The sequence below is a fragment of the Astyanax mexicanus genome, chromosome 20 (genome assembly GCF_023375975.1).
Source record: "Astyanax mexicanus isolate ESR-SI-001 chromosome 20, AstMex3_surface, whole genome shotgun sequence".
Taxonomy (NCBI): Eukaryota; Metazoa; Chordata; class Actinopteri; order Characiformes; family Acestrorhamphidae; genus Astyanax; species Astyanax mexicanus.
In genome coordinates, this window is record NC_064427.1 from 4,075,909 (window position 1) to 4,101,311 (window position 25,403).

At 38.4% G+C, this 25,403-nt stretch overlaps 1 protein-coding gene across 4 annotated transcripts in view; it reads right to left on the minus strand.

Moving 5' to 3' along the window:
- Positions 1-25,403, minus strand: part of bmpr1bb (bone morphogenetic protein receptor, type IBb) — a 138,468-nt gene that overhangs the window by 28,521 nt on the left and 84,544 nt on the right. For 3 of the 4 annotated variants that reach the window (XM_022680903.2, XM_022680902.2, XM_022680901.2), the window contains one exon: positions 13,653-13,903. In XM_022680903.2, coding sequence (XP_022536624.2) covers positions 13,653-13,785 — 133 coding nt within the window. In that variant the 5' untranslated portion in view covers positions 13,786-13,903. Of the gene's footprint in view, positions 1-13,652; positions 14,031-25,403 lie in introns of those variants that run through there. The other variant, XM_049468652.1, reaches the window with a different exon arrangement.

Here is a 25,403-nt window from a genome sequence, read left to right on the forward strand (position 1 = left end):
GAGGCAGATCTTATAGGATGGTCAGTTTGCAGAACTATAAGCTATGAGTTTCTATTGAAGTGGAGACTGAGCGACAAAACAGGCCTCCAATCATAGATTGCGCTTTGATATTTGAGCTGGAGAAGTTCTATTATGAGCTCAGACGACAAATAACAAAAAAATAGATGTCTCTTCTAGTGGAGTGGGACACGGGAGCATGTGATGAGGTATGGAGCGTCCGCCCGTCCCTCTGCAGCTCCGTGCCCCCCGAGTCCAGCTGCCCGCTGTTTCTTCCACACCATGTTTAGACACAGAGAGACCCCTCCAGCCTTCCCTCCATCCACAGGCCTGCCGTGTCTCTCTCTCTCTCTCACACACACACACACACACACTCTCACGCTCATGCACACAATACCAGAGGGATCCCAGCTAAAGCCCCCCGTTTCATGAGGTGCCAGAGTCGGCCTCCACCTGTCCCTTGTCTGTCATGAGTGTGTATGTGTAAGAGGTTATTGTACGAGCGGCGAGTGTGAGCTTACATTACTCTTATTACTCAAACGCTTCAGCTGCAATAACTCCATCGCACGCTTTGTTTGCCCTTCCCTGTTTGCTTTAGTCCATTCAAATGTCGCTTTCGCACACGGATCCGTGCACTGAGTGTTTGCACACTTCATTCCACTTTTGACATTTGGTTTATTGATTGACGGAGATCATGATGTGACTTTCATTTCCTTACTCACTAGCTCAAAGATAAAGGTTAAGTTTGTACTGACATGCCGCGTGCTGTGGAACATGGATCTAGTATCATGTTCCATGAATTTTGCCACACTGAGAGAGACAGAGAGAGAGAGAGAGAGTGTAAAATATAGATACAGCTCTGAAAAAAAGAAAAAGAAAGCACTTAAAAATGATGAGTTTCTTTGATTTTACCACATTGCAAAAACCTCTGGAATACAATCAAGAGGAAGATGGATGATCACAAGCCATCAAACCACCAAACTGAACTGATTGAATTTTTGCACCAGGAGTAAAGCAGCATAAAGTTATCCAAAAGCAGTGTGTAAGACTGGTTTGCATTATTTGAGGTCTGAAAGCTCTGCATCTTTTTTTGTTATTTCAGCCATTTCTCATTATTTTCTGCACATAAATGGCAATATTTTTATATATGTTGGCCAGTGTTCAATCTCACTCACAAGATAACACCTCACAACATAAGGTATAGGCATTGCAAAGCCATACTAACACTTATATACTGCTGTCTAATATCATTTGGCTTGGTAAGATTTGCAAAAATCATTGGGCCTCGTTCTCCAATATCTTCCAAACATAACAATTTCTAAGAAAAATATGTTCTTAATAAAAGTGCTAATAAACAAGTATATATTTGATTTAAGATGAGTTTTTAAACTACAGTTTTTTATTTTTACTTTCTTTACTTTAGCTCTGCTCTTATAATAATGGATCCTACTTTTCTCAAAAACTAAACAAACGATAGTTGATAGTACATACAGTACAGTCAGGCTTTGAGGGTTATGATCATCCACCCTCAAACAGCTGGAGTAGACTAGGGTCCAACTGTTACATCAGCTAATTGATAATATTGGCCAATGCTGCACCATAAATACTGTCTTTCTTTGGCTGCACCAATCAGATTTGAGGACTTTTAAAAAAGCAATTTTAGGTCCCTCTGTTCTATCCTTAAGGAAATGTGGAATGGCGCCAATGGTGCCATAGTATTATAGTTGCTTATTGCTATGCTGTTGCTAGGTGGCAGCTAAGAGGGTACTATGTGGTTGCTAAGGTAATGGGTTGGTTGTTAAGGTGAATGCTTTCAGCTACTTTTAGTTGCACCTACTGTTGACAGATATGTGCAAATTTACATCCACAGCTTCTCTCGTCTCTATAGGATGAGACAGCAGAATAAACTCTATTATGTTTTAATACCCTTAATTATGTTACAGTTTTATACCATGTATTCTTTACATTGTATTAATCACACGTGTTCTTCTTCAACAGGATGTGCAGCGCTGATTTGAGCAGTGAATGCTGCACATTACTGTGCATGCAAACAGCATGGAGCAGCAGAGACAGAGTTTGTTCATAGCTGCATATTATCTGGCTGATATATCAGATTAAACTGCGACTTATCAGCAGTTTGGCTCAATTAAAAAGGAGTATATTTGATAGCTGGGTCGGATCGAGACCAGATCACGTTCTCACTACGAGCAAACCGCTCCACAAAAATAAATAAATAAATAAATAAATAAAACTCTGCGATTTGGGCGGGGGCGGGGCAGATTCTGGCAAAATTTAGGGTCAAACTTGGTGGCGTAATTAATGAATCGCTATTGCAAACTGACCAGTTATCGATTCCACATTAATCGGATGCGTTAACGCTTTAACGTTCACAGCCCTTGTCTAAACTTTTGACAGTTCATGTAATTATCTTTACTCTGGTGGTAATGAGGCTGTCAGTTCAAGGAAGCTCGACCCCCCCAAATCCCACCCGCCCACACAGTGTCCGCTGGACCGCTCCCCGGCTCTGTGTGCCCTCCTCAGCCCGGGCCACAGGTGCAGAGAGGGGCCCGAGCATCTGAGCAGCAGATCAGGTTCTGTTTAGAGGAACTGGATCCGCGTCCTGTCAGGAAGCCGTCCGGCCGGACCGGCCCGGAGCTGCGGCTGCTGTTTCACTTCTGTTCTCTCCCAGCGCTGCCCACATCCCCCCCCACATCTCCCCCCACATCCCCCCCCCCCCCACTGCCCCCCCACACACACTGCACCACTGCCAGCCCCTTCCCTCCATCCACACTAACAGACAAACTGAGTGAGCAGTGCTCCCTTATTACTTACTGCTATTATCAAGAGAAATAACTGGTCATTTAAATAAATTCACTAAATTTACATACACTATATGGTACTAGGGCTGTGCCATATCGTATCGTACACGATAATATCGATAACATTTTTGAATATCGTGAACGATATTATACCCTGAAATATTGTGCCATATCACCCACCCCTAATTATCACATCAGAGTACTCATTTTTTGGCTGTTTTAAGCAAAAGAAACATTCCCACAGTTCTCATTTCCTATTAAATATCTACTAGAGACATAGAGATATCTGTCCAGTATCATTTATTTAACTTTAATCCTGGATATATGGAGATATTTGGAGTGCATTATTATTAGTAGTGTCATGACATTTTGAATCATTGACTTCTGTTACAAATCTGCTAAAATTCTAGTTTCTTTTAATATCTTAGCTAGAGGTGTGCAATATCACATTGTTTATTACATTGTTTATTTTCTTGTCATATCACCAAGAGTATCGTTATCGTGATAATACTATGAAATATCGTGATATCGTGATACACCACATTTTAGGGCCATATCGCCCACCCCTATACGGTACACCTGCTCAACAATTATATTAATACTCAGGAAGATACTAAGGTACTGATGAATGATGCTTTTTTTTTTTTTTCGTTTAAAAGGATCTCTAACATTACAAAATATCCCAAAACCTAAAGTATATCAACTTTATTCATAATAAAAAAAAAATATCTACATCACTGACAAACTGTTTCAAAGTTCAAATCTAACTATATATATTGAACATGTAAATGGAAAATTTCAAATTAAATTTGTTTATATTATGTATGTCCAAATTTATGTTATGTTCAAATTAATAATATGTATAATCGACACTTACTGAAGGTGTCAAATAATATAAATCTAGACTAAACTGAAGCCATTTTTTTTGTTATACAAAATATTGATTATATAAATTGAGCTAATGTTAATGTTTTTGGATTATATATAAATATACTACACAGGTTGCTTTGACCTGGCTGGATCACACCATATTTCTTCATTTTGCTTGATACAATAAAATTCCAGTGTTCAAAAGAACAAAAGAATAAAAGCCCAGAAAAAACAAAAAACTACACAGAACGGCAACAACAGCTGTCTGTCATTACATAATTAAGCAATAATACTCTCGATTGGCACACTATAGCTTAAAGCTCTAGTGTATTATTGTGATTATACCACAGCTCCATTATTGCAGATTATTAAAGGATTTTGCGTTAAATAGCAGGAGAGTTAAAATATCTCCATTGCTGCTCTGTTTGTAGCTGCACTGTTTGGCTTGTAAGCGCTGCATCATTGCTAATACAGTAATACATGGAGAGCTTGGTTACAGCGCATTACCGGCTGATAACGGCACTCATAGAACGCCTCTCAGCCAATCACATTGCAGGGTTGGAACTAACTGTGGTATAATGAACCATAATGTCCAGCCTTACCTGGTTTGACGATTGTACAGTACATATACAGTGTAACAGTAGAGTTTTACCAAGGAAAGTAGATATGGTGGCCATTTAAGACCCTGCAGAAGGAGGTTAAGCACTGGAGCTCCACCAATCTATGGACTTTTCAGTGTTTTGTCTTTAGCTAAGAGACTTAGGCCTTGAAAACATCTGCTGAGTGGAGCAAAGAAGGAGGGTGACGTGATTTTCAGTAATGTCTCAGTAGATAAGTCATGTTCTCGCTAGAGCACCGTCCTACAGAGTTAAAAACAGAGTAAAATAAAAGTCCCCCGATCAGCAGATCTCTCAATCACTGATATAATTACACCACAACCCCACCAACCAAGCTCTTCTACAAGCTTTCTTAAGGATTCAGGAGTTGCTGAGTTTGACAACTTTGCATTAAAAAGAGATTTTACAGTTTTTACACTCATAACAGCCGGAAGAATGTCACCTTGAGCACTCGGGAGTCTCGGAGTGTGAGCTCTCCTCAGGGAATACTGAACATTCCCACTCTGAAGGTCAGAGGGAGATAAGGCCAGGCTGAGCTGACCTCTATACAACGATAAAACACTTTTCTCCCCCACACAAACTGCAACTTTTAACACTGTCTAATATTAACATGAAGGCTGAATCAGCAACACGTGTCAAAATCATGTGAAAAAATCAAAGAAACTTCTTCAGTTTTCCTGATTTTGTTATTTATAGGTTTATGTTTGAGTAAAATGAACATCGTTTTTGAGCATTTATTTGCAGAAAATGAGAAATGGAGAAATGACTGAAATAACAAAAAAGATGCAGAGCTTTCAGACCTCAAATAATGCAAAGAAAACAAGTTCATATTCATAAAGTTTTAAGAGTTCAGAAATCAATATTTGGTGGAATAACCCTGGTTTTAAATCACAGTTTTTAATCATGCATCTTGGCATCATGTTCTCCTCCACCAGTCTTACACACTGCTTTTGGATAACTTTATGCTGCTTTACTCCTGGTGCAAAAAATCAAGCAGTTCAGTTTGGTTTGATGATCAGCTTGTGATCATCCATCTTCCTCTTGATTATATTCCAGAGGTTTTCAATTCAGTAAAATCATGTATTTATATAGGCAGAGAAGAACCCTACAGTATAGGTCCTAACTTTTTTTTTTTACAGTAAATATACATTTGGTTTGTTACATTTGAAAACACTTATGTTCAAAACGAATTTGGGTTATATTAGTTTAGTTAAATAAGTTTAATCTCTAAATACTTTTCAAATATCCATATGATTAAGCAGGAATAAAAAGGCAAAGGCTTTCAGGGAGTATCTTAATTATTTCATGTGACTGTATATTGTTATCATTATGAAGTAAAGAACCAGTTTCTTTACTATACATACAAAATGTGGGCAATCATGCTCTAAATTATGTTAAATAACATTTAAAAAAAAGGATAAAACAGTATATGTAGATAGAATCCCTAGAAATGTGTTGAAAAATACAATTATTATTACTACAATGTAAAAAATAGAAATAACAGACATATTATTATCAAACCACAGAGATAAATCTTTTTGAAAGTTGAAACTGAAATTATTCAGGATTTCTTTTTGTAGGAATAACTGATTAACCTGGAATAACTGGAATGGAATAACTGATTTTTTTTTTTTTTACTTTTTAGCCACACCAGCTTTGTAGCTCCTGTGCTACAAAGTTGGAGTGTGAACTTCTCTGCCTATAAATTAAATTTTATTTTTATTTTTTTGTACTGGACTAGAGCTACGATAAAAAACAACAACAAACAAAACAAACAAAAAAAAAAACGTACGTAGCACACATGTAACAGAAGCTTGTCCACCACTAATTGGCAGCACCACCATCACCTCAAACCACCTCCAATGTGTTTCTGTGGTGCTGTAGAGCACTGTGATTTAGCCAAACCACTGCTTTAACACCTATAAACTGGCTTTAATAGCCGGCCGGGCTGTTAGATGTGGAGCGGCTGCAGGATTATGAGAGTTTTCCGAAGACTGATAAAGGAAAGTTTTTTTTCTGGGGGCGGGGCTTTCCGCAATGTCCTGCTGACAGGGATCGCCTTAAACTGAGAAAACAGATGACTGAATGTGAACTGGTCCGTCAGTCTGAGTGATTGAGTGTGTGTTTGAGTGGCACGTGTATGCACATGTGTGTGTGTGCGTGTGTGTGTGTGTGTAGCTCACGAAGCAGAGGTGAGCCAGTAGCTGCTGTCAGAGAAAAGCACTCTGGGAAAAAAAGGCGTTTTTGTTGGCGTCGCTGCCACGAGCTGGTAAATGAGCTGCAGCTGGGCTAATAGCATAAGTATTGGCTAGCTAGCACTGCTAACTCACACTGTACACAGGCCTACAGCTAAAAGCCCACACACACACACACAGAAGGACACAAACCACATATTGTATATAAGACACACTCGATTATAAGGCACACTATCAATAAACGTCTATTTTCTGCACTATTTTTATGCATAAGGTGCACCAGATTATAAAGCACATTTTAAGCAACAACAGAAAGGAACAAGGGTTTCAAACAAGCACTGGATGTAAATTTACACAGATTTCTCTCCTGAAAACTGTTTATTTGAGTCATTAAAGCACTTCTGTTTATTTACAGCAAGCTTAGACTTCAATGTTTTTAGCGTGGTTAGCAGCAGCGCAGCGCTTAACGCTAGTAAATGCCACCCAACATGGCTACACTGAGGAACCCTGTACCAGCTAGCGGTTCGTCCCATGTATCTTGCCAGCTTTAAGCAGGCTACAGTCCAATATATTCAAATCTGAACAGCAAAAGAGCTAGCGCTGCTAGGTTAGCGGCTAGTGCTAATACTGCTCCAGCCTTAGTGCTGGAGAAACTTTACTGAAACTACTTTATAACGCAGGACTTCAGTGGAGTGGCTTTACTGCTCCTTACAACCTGACTGGTAGAATTCTTACATAAGGTGCACTGACGATTGTGTGGAAAATAAAATGATTTTAAATGCACTTTATAGTGCAAAATCATGGTAAAACTTCTGCATCCAATACTTTAAGCTCTTTTTTTAAATGTGGCTATATAAAAAAAAACAATTGTAGCTCCACAGTCTTAAAAAAAAGGTTCCTACATTATAAATGAATAGTGAAGTGATTCAGATTATTAAAGACCACATAAGGGATCATGTAGTAACTTAAAATTACTGTTAAACAAACCAAAATACTCTGTGAAGAAGCATTTAGGTACTCTTATGTGGGGAGCTGTTAACTTGTGAACTTATGCTGTGCAACAGAGGGAACTTCTGCTCTTCCATTTCCAGGTAGGTCCTGATGAGTGCCAGTTTCATCATAACAGTTTTGTGGTTTTTGCAACTGCTCTTGAAGATAATTTCAAATGTATTTATTTTTTTCTCTTTTGATTAAATTATTAAAAAATCGATGACTTTATGGTGTATCCAGACTTTTGACTGATACTGTATTTAGTAATAATAATAGCAGCTGAAGGAGACTCTAAAACAGGAACGCTCCCTCAGCAAACTGCACTGCAGCGCATTCTTTGTTGCAGGGAACAGTTGGTTTTTCAATCACTCTGATCAATCAGCAGAGCTGGTGGGACTCTTCTCCACCTCTCCCAAACCTTTTGTCCCAACACCTCACAAAGCAGCTTGAACAGGTCAAAGGTCAGGCGACCGGTAAGGACTGGTCAGGATTTCTCCTCATAGTAAAATTTACTGCACCCCAATCAAACTAAACTAAACCACTAAACCATTCAATGTTTTGCTTGATTGAATGGAAACTGAATGGTCCACTTGATTCGTCTACTTGGATGTAATGGAATGTGTTCTATTGGACTGAATAGAAATGTGTTTTACTAGATGAATAGAGATGTGATATTTTGGGCTGGATGAATAGGTTTTCTATTGGCCTGAATGGTAATGTGTTCTACTAGATGAATATATATGTTTTCTAACTGACTAAATGGGGATGTGCCCTATTGGACTGAATGGAAATGGGTTCTATTGTTCTTAATAAGATAATACGATTTCTATTGGACTGAATAAAAGGTTTTCTATTGGACTGAATGAAAATGGGTTCTATTTGACTGAATGGGGATACATTCTATTGGGCTGAATACAAGTTTTTCTATTGGACTGAATGGTAATGTATTACGATGTATGAATATATATATGTTTTCTAACTGACTGAATGGGGATACATTCTATTGGACTGAATGGAAATGTGTTCTATTGGTCTGAATAAAAATATTTCTATTGGACTGAATGGCACCGTGTTCTACTGGATAAATGGGTATGTTTCCTATTTGACTGAATGGAGATACATTTTATTGAACTAAATGGAATTGTGTTTTATTGGACTGAATAAAGCGTTTTCTATTGGTCTGAATGGAAATGAATGGAAATCCTATTGGACTGACTTGAAATGTGATCTGTTGTTCTTAATAAAAAGATTTCTATTATACTTAATAAAATGTTTCTATTGCACTGAATAGAAATGTGTTCTATTGGACTACGTTAAAGGTTTTCACTGTTGCACAATAACGTTTTTCTGTTGAATAGACTAATACAAATGCTCCAAAAACATTTAAAATTTTAAACTATTGTCCTGTCATTCTCCTAGCGATTAATACAAGATTTTGCCTGATTTTTCTTGCAAAAATTCTTCAATATGCTCTATTTCAATAGGAATAGGAATAGTGTTCTGTCTGACTGGAGGGAAAACTATTCTATCCAAACAAAACCAAGTGGTCTATGTTACTGTTCATGGTTTCTGCTGCAAATACCAAAAGGTGGTATCTCTAAACATTTGTCCATCGGCAGGGTGGTGAGGAGTCCAGTTGGGAAAGTCGTTAGCGAGAGCTCTTCTCACAGGTGTGATCAGTCTGGGCTGCAGGACTGGCTGTTTGTCTGCAGTTATCTGAGGCTGCTGGCTGTATCTTGGCTGTTTGGTAAAACACTGTAGCACCTATATATATATATATATATATTTTTTTTTTGTCCTATCAGCCTGCTAACATAAGTAAATAAGTACATAAGTAAAGCGTGTGATTACTGTCTGCGTCCGCTGTTCAGCATCGCTGTGGATAGATGGCCTCGGACGTGATGTAACAACCCGAAAGAGGATGGAGGAATTTCAGCTTCCATTAACGGCGATTTACCACAGCGAGACACGAACCGAAACAACTTCTGATGTGTTTGTAATTTAATAGAGGGATGCTTAGGGACAAAAATGTGACAAATCCCTTTTAATAACACAGCCACTCACAGATTAGCCAAAACAGCAGCCAGTCTGACACACTGAGCCGCATTCAAAACAAATCTATTAATACACGCGTACACGTGCTCTATTTAAATGATAAAATGTAAACAGAGGTGAATTACACTAGTGAATAGTTCACACTTGCAGTTAAAACAAATGCAGGTGAGTGAGTTACTTTAATATTAGTGTGTAGATATCTGTTTATTAATTTTAGAGTAATTATACAGTCTTTAACAAAAAAAAAAACAGCCAAAAAGCCAAAACATTTTATGCATGCATTAAAAACCCCTTAAAAGGCCAGGATTTTTGTCAATTGTCTACCGGACATTGCACCATTAAACCAGGATTTCTATTGAAGCATTACATAAAACGTGTTCATGTTTAATAAGAAACATTACTGAAAAGTTCATATAAAAGAAATATGTAAGTTAATCTGCTAATGTCAAAATATAATTAATAAAACCATAAAATTGTCTCTTTCCTGAACTTAAAATCAATATTTTCCTAAAAACAAACCAACCAGTTAATTACCTCCAAACCTTTAGTTTCATTATGTTTTATCTAGTTTTTATGTCTATTGTCAAACCTGTAGAATTTGGATTGATTCCTTTTAAGTGTCTTTAGTAGATTTAGTAGATTTAGTAGTTCTGTATCGCCTCCATCTGTAGCCTGTATGCGGGACAAGGCATTTTAAAGGGGTTTACATGAATAGATTTTTTTCTTCTACAAAATAAACTGAAACGTGATTTATTTGCCTCAATGGAAATGCATTTAATTGACTAAAAGGATGCATTCAGCTCACTGAGTGGAAATGCATTTTATTTACCTGAATGGAAAAATGTGTTCAATTAGACTGAATGGAAATTTTCCAAATCAGTCAAAATTTATTTGACCAAAAATCTGTTCTATTAAACTGAATGATAATATGAAAGTGTATTTTCTTTGACTGAGTTTAAATGCTTTCTAATGATCTGAATGGAAATATTATCTTTTGGAATGAATTTGCATTATTTCATTATTTTACTGACTGAAAAAAAAATATATATATATATATATTGTTTGACAGAATAGAAAAGATTCTATTGACTGAACCATTTTTTTTCCAATTTAACTGTAATTGTTTTAAGTTTCCATTCAACTGATATAACTGTGCTCTATTAGACTGAATGGAAATGTTTTTTTTTTTTAACTGAAAGGTAATATGTACTGTGTGATTGAGTGCTTTGCACAATCTTGGCATCACCTCAAGCAGCTTGATGAGGACCCACCTGGGATGCTTTCAGGCTAGAAGTAGAAGAAGAAGAAGAAGAAGAAGCCCCACATAGCTGGAAACCTGTCACTGCTTGTTTGGGGGGGAATTTAAAATGTGAAATATTTGCTTATATTATGTAATAATTCACTATTCTTCGCTTTTTGTTAGTCATCTTAGATATTAATAATACGCCTTATTGCTTCAGGATAGAGTTTTTTTTTTTTGTTTCTTATACACTTTTTTTGATTGTGAAAGAACAAGGTTATGCTCCAAAACAACAGGATTTAGTGATAATGATATTTTAGTGCTTTATTTTATTTATTTATTTTTTTTTTTTTCCCAGAACAGAGCTGGAGCAGATCTGTAGTCAGAGCAGCTGAACTGACTGAAGAGCCTGTGTGGAACCTCGGCCAGCTGCAGGATATTTCTGATGCTCCCGCACACACAACTCCAATTATTTGAGGTGTGGAAGAGTGCATGTGTTGGCTGCACATTCGAATGTGGTTGTGTGGTTGTGTTTGTCTTTGCATGTGTGTGTGTGTGTGTGTGTGTGTGTGTGTGTCCGCGATTAATCCAGGAGGAGAAGGCTGGCTCTTTACGGCTTGCCGCCCAACTGTGTGTTTAACAAGTGTCTGACAACTGATCGGTTGTACCCGCTCTTCAAAGGCCGTGCCAAATGCCGCACCGGCGAGCTAAAAAGCTCCTAACCAAAACACAAGCCTGCTAACACACAAGCCGTCGGCTCCGCGGGGCCATTTTTTAGCCCACTGTTTGACACTTCCTACCGAACGCCGTTTTTTAAAGGGGTTTTAGGACCAAGTGCTTGCTGCTAGTCGCTCGTGTCGAGAGCTGTAGATCAGACACCAGCGATTCATGTTTGGCGTCCTTGAGACAAAAATTCAAAACATGAAGTGTGAGGATTGGTGAAGGGGGGGGTTGGGTGTGATGTGGCGGTAAGTTGGGTGCACTCTACAGACAGTGAGGATTTGTATAGCACCATCATAACAGCTTTGACCTCGTCAGAAAATAGCATCAACTGCTAAAACCCCGACTGAAGCTGAAGAAGAAGCTCCAAAATGGAGAATGGAGACATTAAAAGTTTCAAAAAGGGGTTCAGATTCTGATTATGGTGTGAATATGGTGACAAATCAAATTATTTTCGATGAATGAACCAGCAGAAATGCTCCAAATTGACTTACATTAATAAAAGTCATTAATAGAAGTTTACCAAGGCTTTCTAAGAACTACTTAGGACAAAACATATATATATATATATATATATATATATATATATATATATATATATATATATATATATATATATATATATATATATATATATATATATTTCAATGTAAACAGTTTGCAAACTCTTTTTTTATATATATGATAAATAGACCAATATAAATACTCCACATTGCAATCGATATCAATAAAAATCAATACATATTTCACTGACTTTCAGTGAAAGTTAGTTATTTGTTAAAGTTAGCAAAGTATTCGAATGTATTCAGATACAATAAACGGACCAATAAAAATGCTCCTATTTGACTCATTTTGAATGGGAATCAAACATTTATACATTGACTACCATTAAATTGTGTAAAACTTTGTTGAAACTGACTAAAGAATTTGTTCTTTACATTATATTAAACTTTTCTAATAAACAGACCAATAGAACCAATGCTGCATAATTTCCACTTGAAATCTTTTTACAAAACGTTTTATATTGACTTTTACTGAAAGATGTTCTGTAAAGTTGCAATGTTTGAAGATACAAGGTTTTCACAACTAATGACGACTAAAAACCGTCACAAAGTGAACAGATGAGCCAACAGAGGAAAACAGCCAATAAGCAGAGTAAACAAGTAAAGTTGCAATTGTTGAAGATACAAGGTTTTCACAACTATGATAATGATGACTTTACACACACTTAAACATGCTGCAGAAATATAATTATATATAAATATAATTGACAAACAGTCACAAAGTGAACAGATGAACCAATAGAGGAAAACAGCCAATAAAAGCAGAGTAAACAGGTATAAATAATCTAATGTTCTTTACATTGTATTAAAGTTTTCTAATGAACCGACCAATAGAAATGCTCCATAATTTCCACTCCACGTTGAAAGTTATTCTGTTTTTTAAGGTTTTCACAACTATGTCAACTATACACACACTCAAAGATTCTGCAGATAAACAGCCAATAAGAGCAGAGTAAACAAGTAAATCTAAAGTAATGTTTTTGTCTTTACATTATAGTAAAGTTTTCTAATGAACGGACCAATAGAAATGCTCCAGAATTTCCATTTTAAATCTTTTTACAAAACTTTTTACATTGACTTCCGCTTAAAAAATTAGTCTGTGAAGTTGCAATGTTTTTAAGACACAAAATTTTCACAACTATGACACCGACGACTATACACACTCAAAGATTCTGCAGATAAACAGCCAATAATAACAGAGTAAACAAGTAAATCTAATGTAATGTTTTTATATTTACATTATAGTAAAGTTTTCTAATGAACGGACCAATAGATATGCTCCATAATTTCCACTTGGAATCTTTTTTTTACAAAACTTTTTACATCGAGTTCCGCTGAAAGTTATTCTGTAAAGTTGTCAATTTTTAAGATACTAAATTTCCACAACTATGACACCGACGACTATACACACTCTCAAACATTCTGCATAAATATAATTATATATAAATATAACTGACAAACCATCACGAAGTGAACAGATGAGCCAATAGAGGAATACAGCCAATAAGAGCGGAGTAAACAAGCAACAAAACCAAAAAAAAAAAAAAAAAAAACACTAAAAAAGAGTTGGCGCTGGTGGAACTCACCGTTAGCTGAGTTTATGGAGCCCAGTCCCAGCAGGATCAGCACCGTGGCCCAGCAGGTTCTCCCCCACGGAGGCACCTTCCTGAGGCCCCGCAGCCTGCCGGCCATCGCCAAGCCTTCAGCTGCCCGGGGCATGAGTGTGTGCTTCTGCCAGCCTCCGAATCTCTGCCCACCACACACACTCTCCCACACACACACACACACACACTCTGTGATACGTCCACTGCTGTTACTCCACAGTGATGGCCCGCGACTGGGGAGGAGAGAGAGAGAGAGAGAGAGAGAGAGGAGGAGGGAAAGAAACAGAGAGAGAGACAGACAGACAGAGAGAGAGAAAGAGGGTGTTACTTACTAGTCACTCACAAGCTCTCTCTCTCTCTCTCTCACTCTTACACACACACACACACATGCATACTCTCACACACCAGCAGCAGTGTCGCCTGCCTGTTTGGGCCGGCCCACTCGGGCAGGACACCTCTCGAGGAGAGGACAATAAAAGGAGCAGCGGATCCCTGCAGCTAGGGCCCAGGCCCCGCCCACCGGACCCCACTGCCCCACTCAGGCTCTGAAAGGAGGCCAGAGGGGCCTGGGGGGGGGGTGAGAGTGGGGTCTGTGAGAGGCCTATTCTGACCTCTAAACAGAGAGACAGGGTTCATACACTTTTTAACCAATACATTTCCATCATTTTTTCATGACTTTTTCACGCCTTCATGGCAAATGTTCATGACCATACGATTTATAAAACATCAGTGATTAATTGATTAAAATTGATTACACTAGATCTAAAATGAATCTGACAAACTATGTTTTAATAATAAAATGTGTATCAGATTCTGAGAGCTCCATTAGGTAGAGCTAAATTACTTAATTAACTCAAAATAGATTTTCTATGTCGATAAACTGAAACACAAAGATTTGTAGACCAAATTTCCATGACTTTTCCAAAACTTTCTGGGGATTTTTATCTGGAAATTGCTATTTTCAAATTCCATGACTTTTCCAGGTCTATATATCAGCATGTCAATACATCACTGTGCCTCACTATAACTCACTATACCCCATCAAGTCATATCTCTCTATACCTTACTATACCTCGCCAAACCCCACTCTGCCTCACTATACCTTACTATACCTCACCACATCTCACTATACCTTACTATACCTCGCCAAACCTCAATATACCTCACCATACCTCACTATACCTTACTATACTTCACCATACCTTACTATAGCTCACTATACCTCACCGTACCTCATTATAACTTACTATACACCTCAGCATACACCACTATACCTCACCATACCTCACCATACCTTACTATACTTCACCATACCTTACCATAGCTCACTATACCTCACCAAACCTCACCATACTTTTATACCTCACCGTACCTCATTATAACTTACTATACACCTGAGCATACACCACTATACCTCACCATACCTTACTATACTTCACCATACCTTACCATAGCTCACTATACCTCACCATACTTTTATACCTTACCATACCTCATTATACCTCACTATACCTTGCCATAACTCACTATACTTCATCATACCTCACTATATCTCACCAAACCTCACCATACTTTTATACCTCACCATACCTCATTATAGCTCACCATAGTTCACAATACCTCACCATAGTTCACTATACCTTACTATATATATATATATATATATATATATATATATATATATATATATATATATATATTTATAATATATATATATATATATATATATATATATATATATATATATATATAATATATATATATATATATATATATATATATTACCAAAAGTACCCATTTCTGTTACCACATATTTTGTATTATTGCTTTTAGTGTATTAAAATGCTTTGGCAATATTGTTGTCATTATAATCATTCTAATAAAACTACTTAAGAATCTTGAATCTTAAAACTTGCGGGAAGAAAGAACCCAGAAAGAAAGAAAGGGAGAGAAAGAGAGAGAGAGAAAAGCTGGGCTAAGCTCTCCGCATGCCTCTCGGACCCTCCATATCCATCTGAATGCCCCCTCACGTCTCCCACCGGCAGCTGCCTTTCAGTGTGAGGAGGATGATTAGCGGAGAGAGAGCTCAGTAATTGTGAATGCTGGTAAATAGACGAGTGGAGGGACTGTGTAAATGTTATGACTAGCTGCTGTAATTAACTAATGAACATTAACATCACAGACAAATTTATCAAAAAAACAAATTTATCCACATGTTCAGTGTCTAAAAAAAAAAATGCTTCTTCAGTTTTACCACAGATCCTGCAGGACTTCAGTAGATCATTTACAACACAAACACAGTATAATAGTTTTATTCATTATCCAATATTGCTAGTGAACATGCATATACATACATATACAGGGCAAAAATAGGCATTCAAAAAGTGATAGAATTTTTTTTTTATTTAAAAATTGCCAAAATATGTATTTTTAAATAGTAATGGGGAAAAACAGGGTATTTAAAAGTGGTGAGGACAAATTCAATATGAACCAAATTTTAAAAGTGATTTTTAAAAGTGGACGTCCAATTCTGAGTAAAAAAGTCAATGAAATTCTCTCTTTAATAATGATTTTCTGCAGAAATATAATTTTAACTTATTACTGAAATTCAGAAAAAAAACTTCCAGACTTTTTTCAGTGCACTCGTACAATCTGAGGTGAAGTTATTGTGGGATAAGTAGCTTGGCAGAGCCTCACATGTCTCTGCAGAAGCTCTTTTTTACGTGTTTGCTTAAGTATTTCCTCCTCCGCTCTTCAGGGTGCTGACATTTGAGTGACACGTTATTACGGCCTGGTTAAGACACACAAAGCAGCCAGTGAAAACACACAACAGAGAAAACTGCACATAACAAAAGGCATTCACACGTCAGGTGATTATAAGCCTCACCTCCGGGCCACGGCACGCCCCTCCTGCTCCTAATCCCCCCCCCCCAATCCCACAGCAAAAGGCTTTCTGGGAGTTACAAGTTAAGCCGATTAAGCGCGCTATTACCGAGATTACATCAAGTCGGTCATAGCCGTATTTCATGTAAGGTGTAACGGGAACATAATTGGACATTTAGAAAAGTGTGTGTGTGGGGGGGAGTGAATTTTACATTTTAAAAGCGGTGGGGACCAAGATGGACTATTAACAAAGTGATTGGGCAAAATTAGGCATTCAAAAAATGGTGGGGATGCATTTAAACGTTTAAGCAAAAGCTGTGGAGAACAAACCTGATGTTACAAAAAAGTGAGCAGAATGAAATTAGACATTTTAAAAAGGGTAGGGGCAAAATTAAACGTTATAAATAGAGGCAAAACAAATTTTATTCATTTTAAATGGTAAATTGATCAAATATAGACATGGGTCAATATACTATATAATATATAACTTTAAATAATGATGAGGACAAAATCTGTTATTTTTAAAGTTGTAGGGACAAATTTTGGTACTTTAAATAGTGAATGGATCAAATATGGACCTTTTAAAAAGGTGTTGGGGTAAAAAAATAAACTTTAAATAATGATAGGGACAAAATCTTATATTTTTTAAGTGGTGGAGACAAATTTAAATATTTTAAATAGTGAATGGAAAAAATATGGACCTTTTAAAAAAGGTGTTGGGGTAAAAAAATAAACTTTAAATAGAAATTGGGACAAAATCTGACATTTTTTTATGTTCTGGGGACAAATATGGATATTTCACATAGTAAATGGGAAAATATGGACATTTTAAAAAAGTGTTGGGGTAAAATTATATACTTTTAAAAGTGATGAGGAAAAAATCTGACACTTTTAAAGTTGTAGGGACAAATTTTGGTATTTTAAATAGTGAATGGATCAAATATGGACCTTTTAAAGAAAGGTGGTGAGGTAAAATAATATACTTTAAATAGAGATTGGGACGAAATTTGACATTTTCAATGTTCTGGAGACAAATATAGATATTTTATATTACATTTTTAAAAAAGTGTTGGGACAAAATCTAACATCTAACTAACCTAAAGTGATGGGAACAAAATATTTAAAAGATATAAGGAGATTATAGCTATATCTTGCACAATCACAAACATGATTATGTCCAATATATATATATATATATATATATATATATATATATATATATATATATATTACATTTATACAAGTTATTATATAACAATAACTATAAATATAATATATATATATATATATATATATATATATATATATATATATATATATATATATATATATATATATATATATTATATTTATAGTTATTGTTATATAATAACTTGTATAAATGTAAAATTTATGACCAGAAGGTTTTAGTTTGAAGCTAATCACACTCCAGCCAATCAACACACTTCAATCAGAAGCAGGACAACGACACACATCTGCAGAATAGGGACTGAAGGAGGGGAATGTGATGAACGAGTGTGATCTATCTCTCCGTGCTCTTCTCCTGATTTCACTCGTCTCTCCAGAGAGCTGCAGCCAGAGATCATCTCCTCTCAGAGACAGAGGATCTCCAGCAGGAGATGAATCGCTTGGCCTTTATCTCTCTCTCTCTTTCTCTCTCCTCATCCCCCCCTCTCTCTCCGGCCTGCCGCGGACCCCCACAGACCCCTCCGCCCCTTCCTGCCATTCTCTCTGCCATTCTCTCTCTTCTCTCGCCATGGCACTCCGAGCAGCCTGTGGAGGCGGACGAGCGAGAGAGTGCTGTGTGTGAGAGAAAGAGAGAGAGAGATGAAAGAAAAGTAAAGTTAGAGACAGAAAAGAGACAGATGGAGAGATCAAGAGTGGGAGAAGAAAAGGGCAAAGAGTGAGACAAAGAGAAAAGTGAGAAAGGACACAGAAAGACGAAAAATGGAAGAAGAGGGAGATGAATGGAAAGATAGACAGGGAGATGGAGATGAGTAGAAAGGAGAGGAAAATAAAAAAAGAAGAACAGAGTGAAAGAGTGAGATCGAAGAAATAAGGGGAAAAGATACAGAATTAAAGAAGAGAAGAGAAAGGACATGGTAGAAGAGGAACAGAGAAGCTGAAAGAAAGAAAGGGAAAGAAAAAGACAGTGGGATGATAGATGAAGAGAGAGGAGCAGGGATCGAGAGTAGGGGAAAGATATGGAAAGAGACGGAGAAAAAGAAAAAGAAAAGGAAAGAAAGACAAAGAGAAAGAGAAAGTGGGATAAGGTGGGAAATTTAAGGATGAGCAGGAAAGAGACAGATAAATGAAAGGAGTAAGATAGAATGGGAAAATAAAAACAATAGGATGAAGCAGGTTATTTCAGGACAGTGCAGGACGAGGCAGGACTTTGCAAAATAGTACAGGGCAGTCGAGGACAGAGGGGCAGGACGGAGCAGGATGTAGCAGGACATAACAGCACCAGACCGAATTGTACAGAATGGTGCAGGATGGAGAAAGTTGGTGCAGAACCGTGCAGGACAAGGCAGGACTTTGCAGAATGGTGCAGGGCAGTCGAGGACAGAGGGGCAGGACGCGGCAGAAGGGAGTTGGGCAGTGCAGGACGGGGCAGGGTTGTGTTGGGCAGTGCAGGACGGGGCAGGAGGGAGCAGGACAGTGCAGCACTAGACCGAATGGTGCAGAATGGTGCAGGGCAGAGCAGGATGGAGCAAGTTGGTGCAGGACTTTGCAGAATGGTCAGGGCAGTCGTGGACAGAAGGGCAGAAAAGGACAGGAAGGAGCTTGGCAGTGCGGGATGGGGCAGGATTGTGCAGGGCAGTGTAGGATGGAGCAGGACGGAGAAGGAGGGAGCAGGGCAGTGCAGGACGGAGCAGTGCTGGTGCTGTGTGTTGGGCTCTGCTGCTGTCAGGGCTGATTTGGGGAGTGTGTGAGATGGGGTGGAGGGGGTGACCTCTTTGGAACACGGCTCATGGCGGGTCAGCGCCGCTCACACACTCCCTCTGAGCTCCATCAAACGCCCAGCGTGAGTTCACCCTGCCCCACTGCTGCCCCACTGCTGCCCCTGCCAGGAACTGCCCGCTCAGGCTGCAGGGGGGGAGACCAGGGGGATTCGCTCTACTTCCATAAACAGCCTCTACTGCCGGTCCTCCCTCACTAACAGCATACACACTTACTGAATACACACTCACTGTTTACACACTCACTGCTTAGCCCAATAAATCACAGTAACAGCCCTGGTCCCGCCCCCAGCCCCGCCTTCTCATAATTAAATACTCATCTAATACACATGATTTACAGCAAAAACTTATTCAGTGTTTTTTTTTTTTTTTTTTTTTCTGAGATGGATGATCACAAGCCATCAAACCAAGCTGAACTGCTTGAATTTTTGCACCAGGAGTAAAGCAGCATAGAGTTATCCAAAAGCAGTGTGTAAGACTGGTGGAGGAGAACATGCCAAGAACATACCTACAAATAGCAAAATCAGAGAATCTCCTAATCTTAAAATCTCTCCTCCTCATCTGAGTTTAATAGAGTTTTATTTCTAGTTCTCATCATGTTAATCATCACCTGGTTTGGTAAATTACTGGTAAATGTGGTAAATCAGGTGAGCTGCTGACGGAACTGAACATAATATACACATGCTGGCTGAGGGAAATCATCCAGGAGAAATCTGGAATCTCTACACTTCTTCTGTTCTTCAGCTTCAGGCTCACAGGATAAAACATACTTAGTTAAAAATAAGAATCTCTTGTTGTGTTTTATTGTATTTATGTTTTTTTGCATTTGTTTAAATCATATGTGGGGCTTTTTTTAATTAGGTAAAAACACTCATATTGCTGAGATAAATGGATTAGTGTAATTTGCTTTGATGCCTAAAACCTTTGCACATTACTTTACATCTATTTTTATATATCACCTCTGTATTTTGATTTATATTTATATGTATTTTTTTAAGTGTATTCTATGTGTATCCTTTTTTTTTGTACACATGCTACTCAACTTGTTAATGCTGATTCCTTGTATTGCTATTGGTGCCTTGTTTTAGTTTGTAAGCTGATATTGTAATTAAAGGTTATATATAAAAAATAAAATAAAAAAACAAGTCTAGACTAATCGACCGTATCTGAGGTATGAGATAATCAGAGCTTTATTTAATGTTCCACCTAAGTACCCCTTTAAGTGCTAACCCCACACACTGTGTTTGGTTAAACAAGCCAGGAGGCGCAGTGACAGGAGAACATGCGCTGCCTGGGAATCGACGGAGCGCAAAACCCGAATTTTCAGCCCCTGCTCGGCGCATCAATGTCACATCAGCGACATTACCAACATTCCAACATTTCCAACATTACCGTTGGAAATGTAATAAACTATCAAAGCCGTGCCAAACAACACACTCAGGCCTGTTGAAGCTTATTCAGCTGGAGGAGACGCTGGTGATAGCTGAGGATGCGTGGCTGCAGCGCTAATTTACTGCCAGTGACTACCGGTGGTGTGGAGGGGGGTGGAGGTTGAGGTGGAGTAGGAGGTGGGAGTGGAGGCGGGTTGGGGTAGCTTCTTGCCCAACTTCTGTGCTGAGGAATTGAGAAGGTGGGGGTGCAAAATTCACAGCTCAGCTGAGGAAACGCGAGCGGCGCTGAAAATGGCCGTGGAGGCGCTGCTTCTTGAGTTACAATGGCCGCTGATGGAATGCACGCCATGAGCAATGTTCCGCTTCACGGCAGCGTTGACCCCCGGGACTGTGAAATTTCTGTGTGTGAGTGAGTGTGAGTTCTGATAGGAGGGGGTGGGCTTAAGGTTTAACCCTTTTAACTCTTTAAGGACCACTTGATGAAAGCTGTAGCTTATTAGCTTAGCTTAAAATCATGCATTAGCTTTGTGCACCAGTGCATTTTAAGCAATTTAAGCATCACTCTCTATAATAGTCTAGAGTTGTTTTTGTAATTCAAGACACAATTTGATGCGCTATTATTTATAAATGTGGAGAAAAGCACAATTTATGTGTAATAAACCAACAAAAAATAGCTAAAAAAAATAGCCAAAGAAAATAGCGTTTGTTTGGTTGTTTTTATTACTTACAGCTCGAGAAAAAAATAAAAGACCACTTCAAATGATGAGTTAGAGGAAGATGGATGATCACAAGCCATCAAATCAAGCTGTACTGCTTGAATTTTTGCACCAGGAGCAAAGCAGCATAAAGTTATCCAAAAGCAGTGTGTAAAACTGGTGGAGGAGAACATGATGCCAAGATGCATGAAAACTGTGATTAAAAACCAACCAGGGTTATTCCACCAAGTATTGATTTCTGAACTTGATTTTAAGGTCTGAAAGCTCTGCATCTTTTTTTGTTTTTTCAGTCATTTCTAATTTCTCATGCTTAACTTACTTTACTTGTAAACAATATGGACAAACGTATTGCGATACCTGCAAATTCACTTTCAGTAATCCATGCAAGGTGAATTGACCGAGAAAAACAGGTAAAATATAAATTGTGTTAAGATTAACTTACATTGCATGTAAACTATATAAAAAAGCATTGGAATACCTGATTATTCATAGCCTTTTCTGAAATAAGTATAAAGTATATTATAGAGTTTTTGCTTATGCTTTTGCTTTAGTATATGTCTCTACTTGGTTGTTTGGAACATTGCTGTGAGGATTTGATGTGGTAGACATCTTTAGAATGGAGTGTTTCTCATCAAATTGACTCTGAATCACTGATTCACTTTCATGTAGACTGTTTAAAAAGTTAAGACCTTTGTAAAAGTTAAGCGGAAAATCTGAAAATATTACTCCAAAGTAATAACTTAATAATACGATTTTGCATACGGTATTTTTCCACTATAAGGTGAACTTAAAATCATTAAATTTTCCCAAAAATTGACAGTGCTTCTTATAATCTGGTGCACCTTATGTAGGTTGTAAAAAGCAGTTAAGCCACTTCGCTAAAGTACAGCCTTATAAAGGAGTTTGAGTGAAGTTTCTCCAGCACCAAGGCTGGAGCAGCATTAGCATTAGCCGCTTACCAGAACACTCAGGGTTCCTCAGAGTAGTGCTATTGGGCACCTTATAATCCAGTGTACTTATACTTATGTATGAAAATAGACCAGAGAATAGACATTCATTGAAAATAGAATACTTTAAGGGGTTGAGAGCTAGTTCCCAGAGCTGTGTGTGTGTGTGTGTGTGTGTGTGTGTGTGTGTGAAAGCCGCTCGCTTCCTCGAGCCCCAACAGCTGCATGCAGGTGGGAAACTCAATCGGGATCCCACCACCCACAGGCCTGAGATCATCGGCGTCCCGGGCCAGCCAGTGACAGGGCCTTCCTCTGACTCTGTCCATTGCACTCATCACCCCAGTCTCTCACACACACTTAAGACACACACCCATGCACCACACTGCCCTCTTCAGCATTTGGGCCCCAGACACCACCTCATGATCACATCATCAGCTGAGCCGGAGCGAGTGAGTGAAAGAAAAAGAACTAGAGAGAGCGAGAGAGAGAGAGAGAGAGACAGAGTGGTAGAGAGTACTGTCCGGTAATTATGGCGACAGAAAGAGCGGGATGAAAAGCACTGGATGACCGCATGAGGTAGACATCCAGTGCAGTGAGGTAATTACTAATCTGCCGTCGCTCCAGCTGCAGGGTCCCCAAATTCTCTAAAGAGGAAAGGCCATTATCTTCAGTCACACAAGACCAGCATCCCATTTATATAAACGGGGAAAGACCAAATGACTAAAAACTGGAGATCAAATCAGTGTTGCTCTGGCTACTGCGCTTGCACAGATCTCAACATTGGCTCCAGATTGAACTGGCTGTCTCTTTTTGTTGATGGAAGGGATTTCATATATAAAGAGACACCATCCAGAGTGTTACGAGAACTGTCAGTCATATATTTCAGACAGTGGCAGGTTTACTTAACAATAGTGTCTGTGCTAAGGCTCACAATTTACTCTGGTTTACTCTGGTCTGATTCAGTTAACAGATTGTAAACTCAGCATTTGCAGCATTTGTCCTTGGTTTGTTTTCAGGTACAATGTATGGAACACAGATGGTCCATTATTGATGCCTCAAATAACATTCAGCTAATATTCCTCTGAATATCTATCTAGTGCCACTGAACTGTCAGGTAAATGTCAGCTTATTGGTTCTTAATGAAAGCGAAGCCCTAATACAAACCGTTAATACTAAACCTTAAATCCTGAATCTTAAACCCTAAAATCTAACCCTAACCCTACTGTTAGCTTAGAAATTAGCTTAAAATCTAACCCTAAAGCTAAGGTTAAGGTTAGGCTACAGGGTTAGGGTAGGAATGTAGCATTACAATTATTGAAGAATCATCTACAGTGCAATGCATTCAAAGGACCTTTAGTTTGATGTTAGTTGACCATATTTAATGCATTAAAACAGTGTTACTGTTTATTTTTCACACTGTTTAAAATCTGTAAAAGAAGGGGTGGAAGGACATGGGTACCATTGTAGACTGGGGTGTAAAGTCATGAAACATGGAATAATTAGTCTTTTGCCATGTTGTATGGAAGGTAAAGAACACTTTAATGGCTGCACTGCTTGTCCATTCATACAGACAGAAATGGAAATGGATTTGGAAATCTCCCATCCATCTATTAGGGACCAACTATAAGGCTTTAATCCAAAGCTTTGCTTTGTTATGCCATGAGCATGTTGCCCAGCAAGTGTCCAACCTGTCTCACAAGATAACACCTCACAATTTATACAGTTGTGGGCAAAAAATTCAAATCATCTCCTAAAGATCAATCGACACCTCGGTATCACCTCAGTTTGCATACCACTGTCCCATTTATTAAACTGGCAAATAAAAGTTTAGTAAAAGCTCAACCTATATCTGCAATAACTTCTCAGCAATGGGGAAAGTCATAGCTTTAATAGAAGCCTAACGGGTTATGGAGGATATAACCAAACTCCCATGTACCCAAACCCTGCCTGCCTCCCCAACAGTGTGCCACTGGTGAAAGAGAAAAAGAAAGAGAGATAGAGAAAGAAAGAGAGAGAGAGAGAGAGAGAGAGAGAGACAGAGAGAAAGACAGGCCTTCATGAATATGCAAAGCCAGCACAACGGGAAGCCAAAGAGCATTCTCCAAACCATTGAGGCTTTGAAGTGGAAAAAGAATGGCGGGCTTAGAGGACAAAAAAGAAACTTCTCAAGAGGAATAAGAAATTGTCACAGCGAGGATCTCTCCGAGGGAGAAGAGAGAGAGAGTGAGAGAGAGAGAGACAAGAAAGAAGAGAATGCAAAGAGTCAATTCCTTTCTTTCTCTCTCTATCTCTCGCTTTCTCTATTTCTCTCTCTCTCCAGAGAAAGAGAGAAAGAGGTGTTGTCTTCAATGTGGTTTAATGAGGGAACAGTGTCAGCTTGCCTCTCCATGGGAATCACATCATAATAAAACAGAGCGAGACTGTTAAAGCAAAAAAAAAAAAAAAAACACACACAGAGAATTGCATCATCACTCAAACACCAGGGAACAAGAGTTTCTATTTCTGAGTACAGTCGTGAACAAGTGAAGTCTTGCACGCTCTCGCTGCATCCGAATGGAATCCAGGCAAGATTTTAGATTTTTTTACTACTTGATCTTGATCTTTTTCATATTTGGACTGGTGTTAAGTGCAAACAAGTTCAGTGTAACCTCAAACAACCAATCACACTGCATGAGCAGTGCATTTTACAGTCCAAGTCGAGAGCCTATTAGCTGCCACGATCATCACTCCCGCCAGAAGAACATAACATAATGTATCTTCAGAGTTTGGCCATGTAAAGATTCGCGGGTCATAATTATACAGTATACGTGCGAGTGAGAGCTGTAGGCTCGAG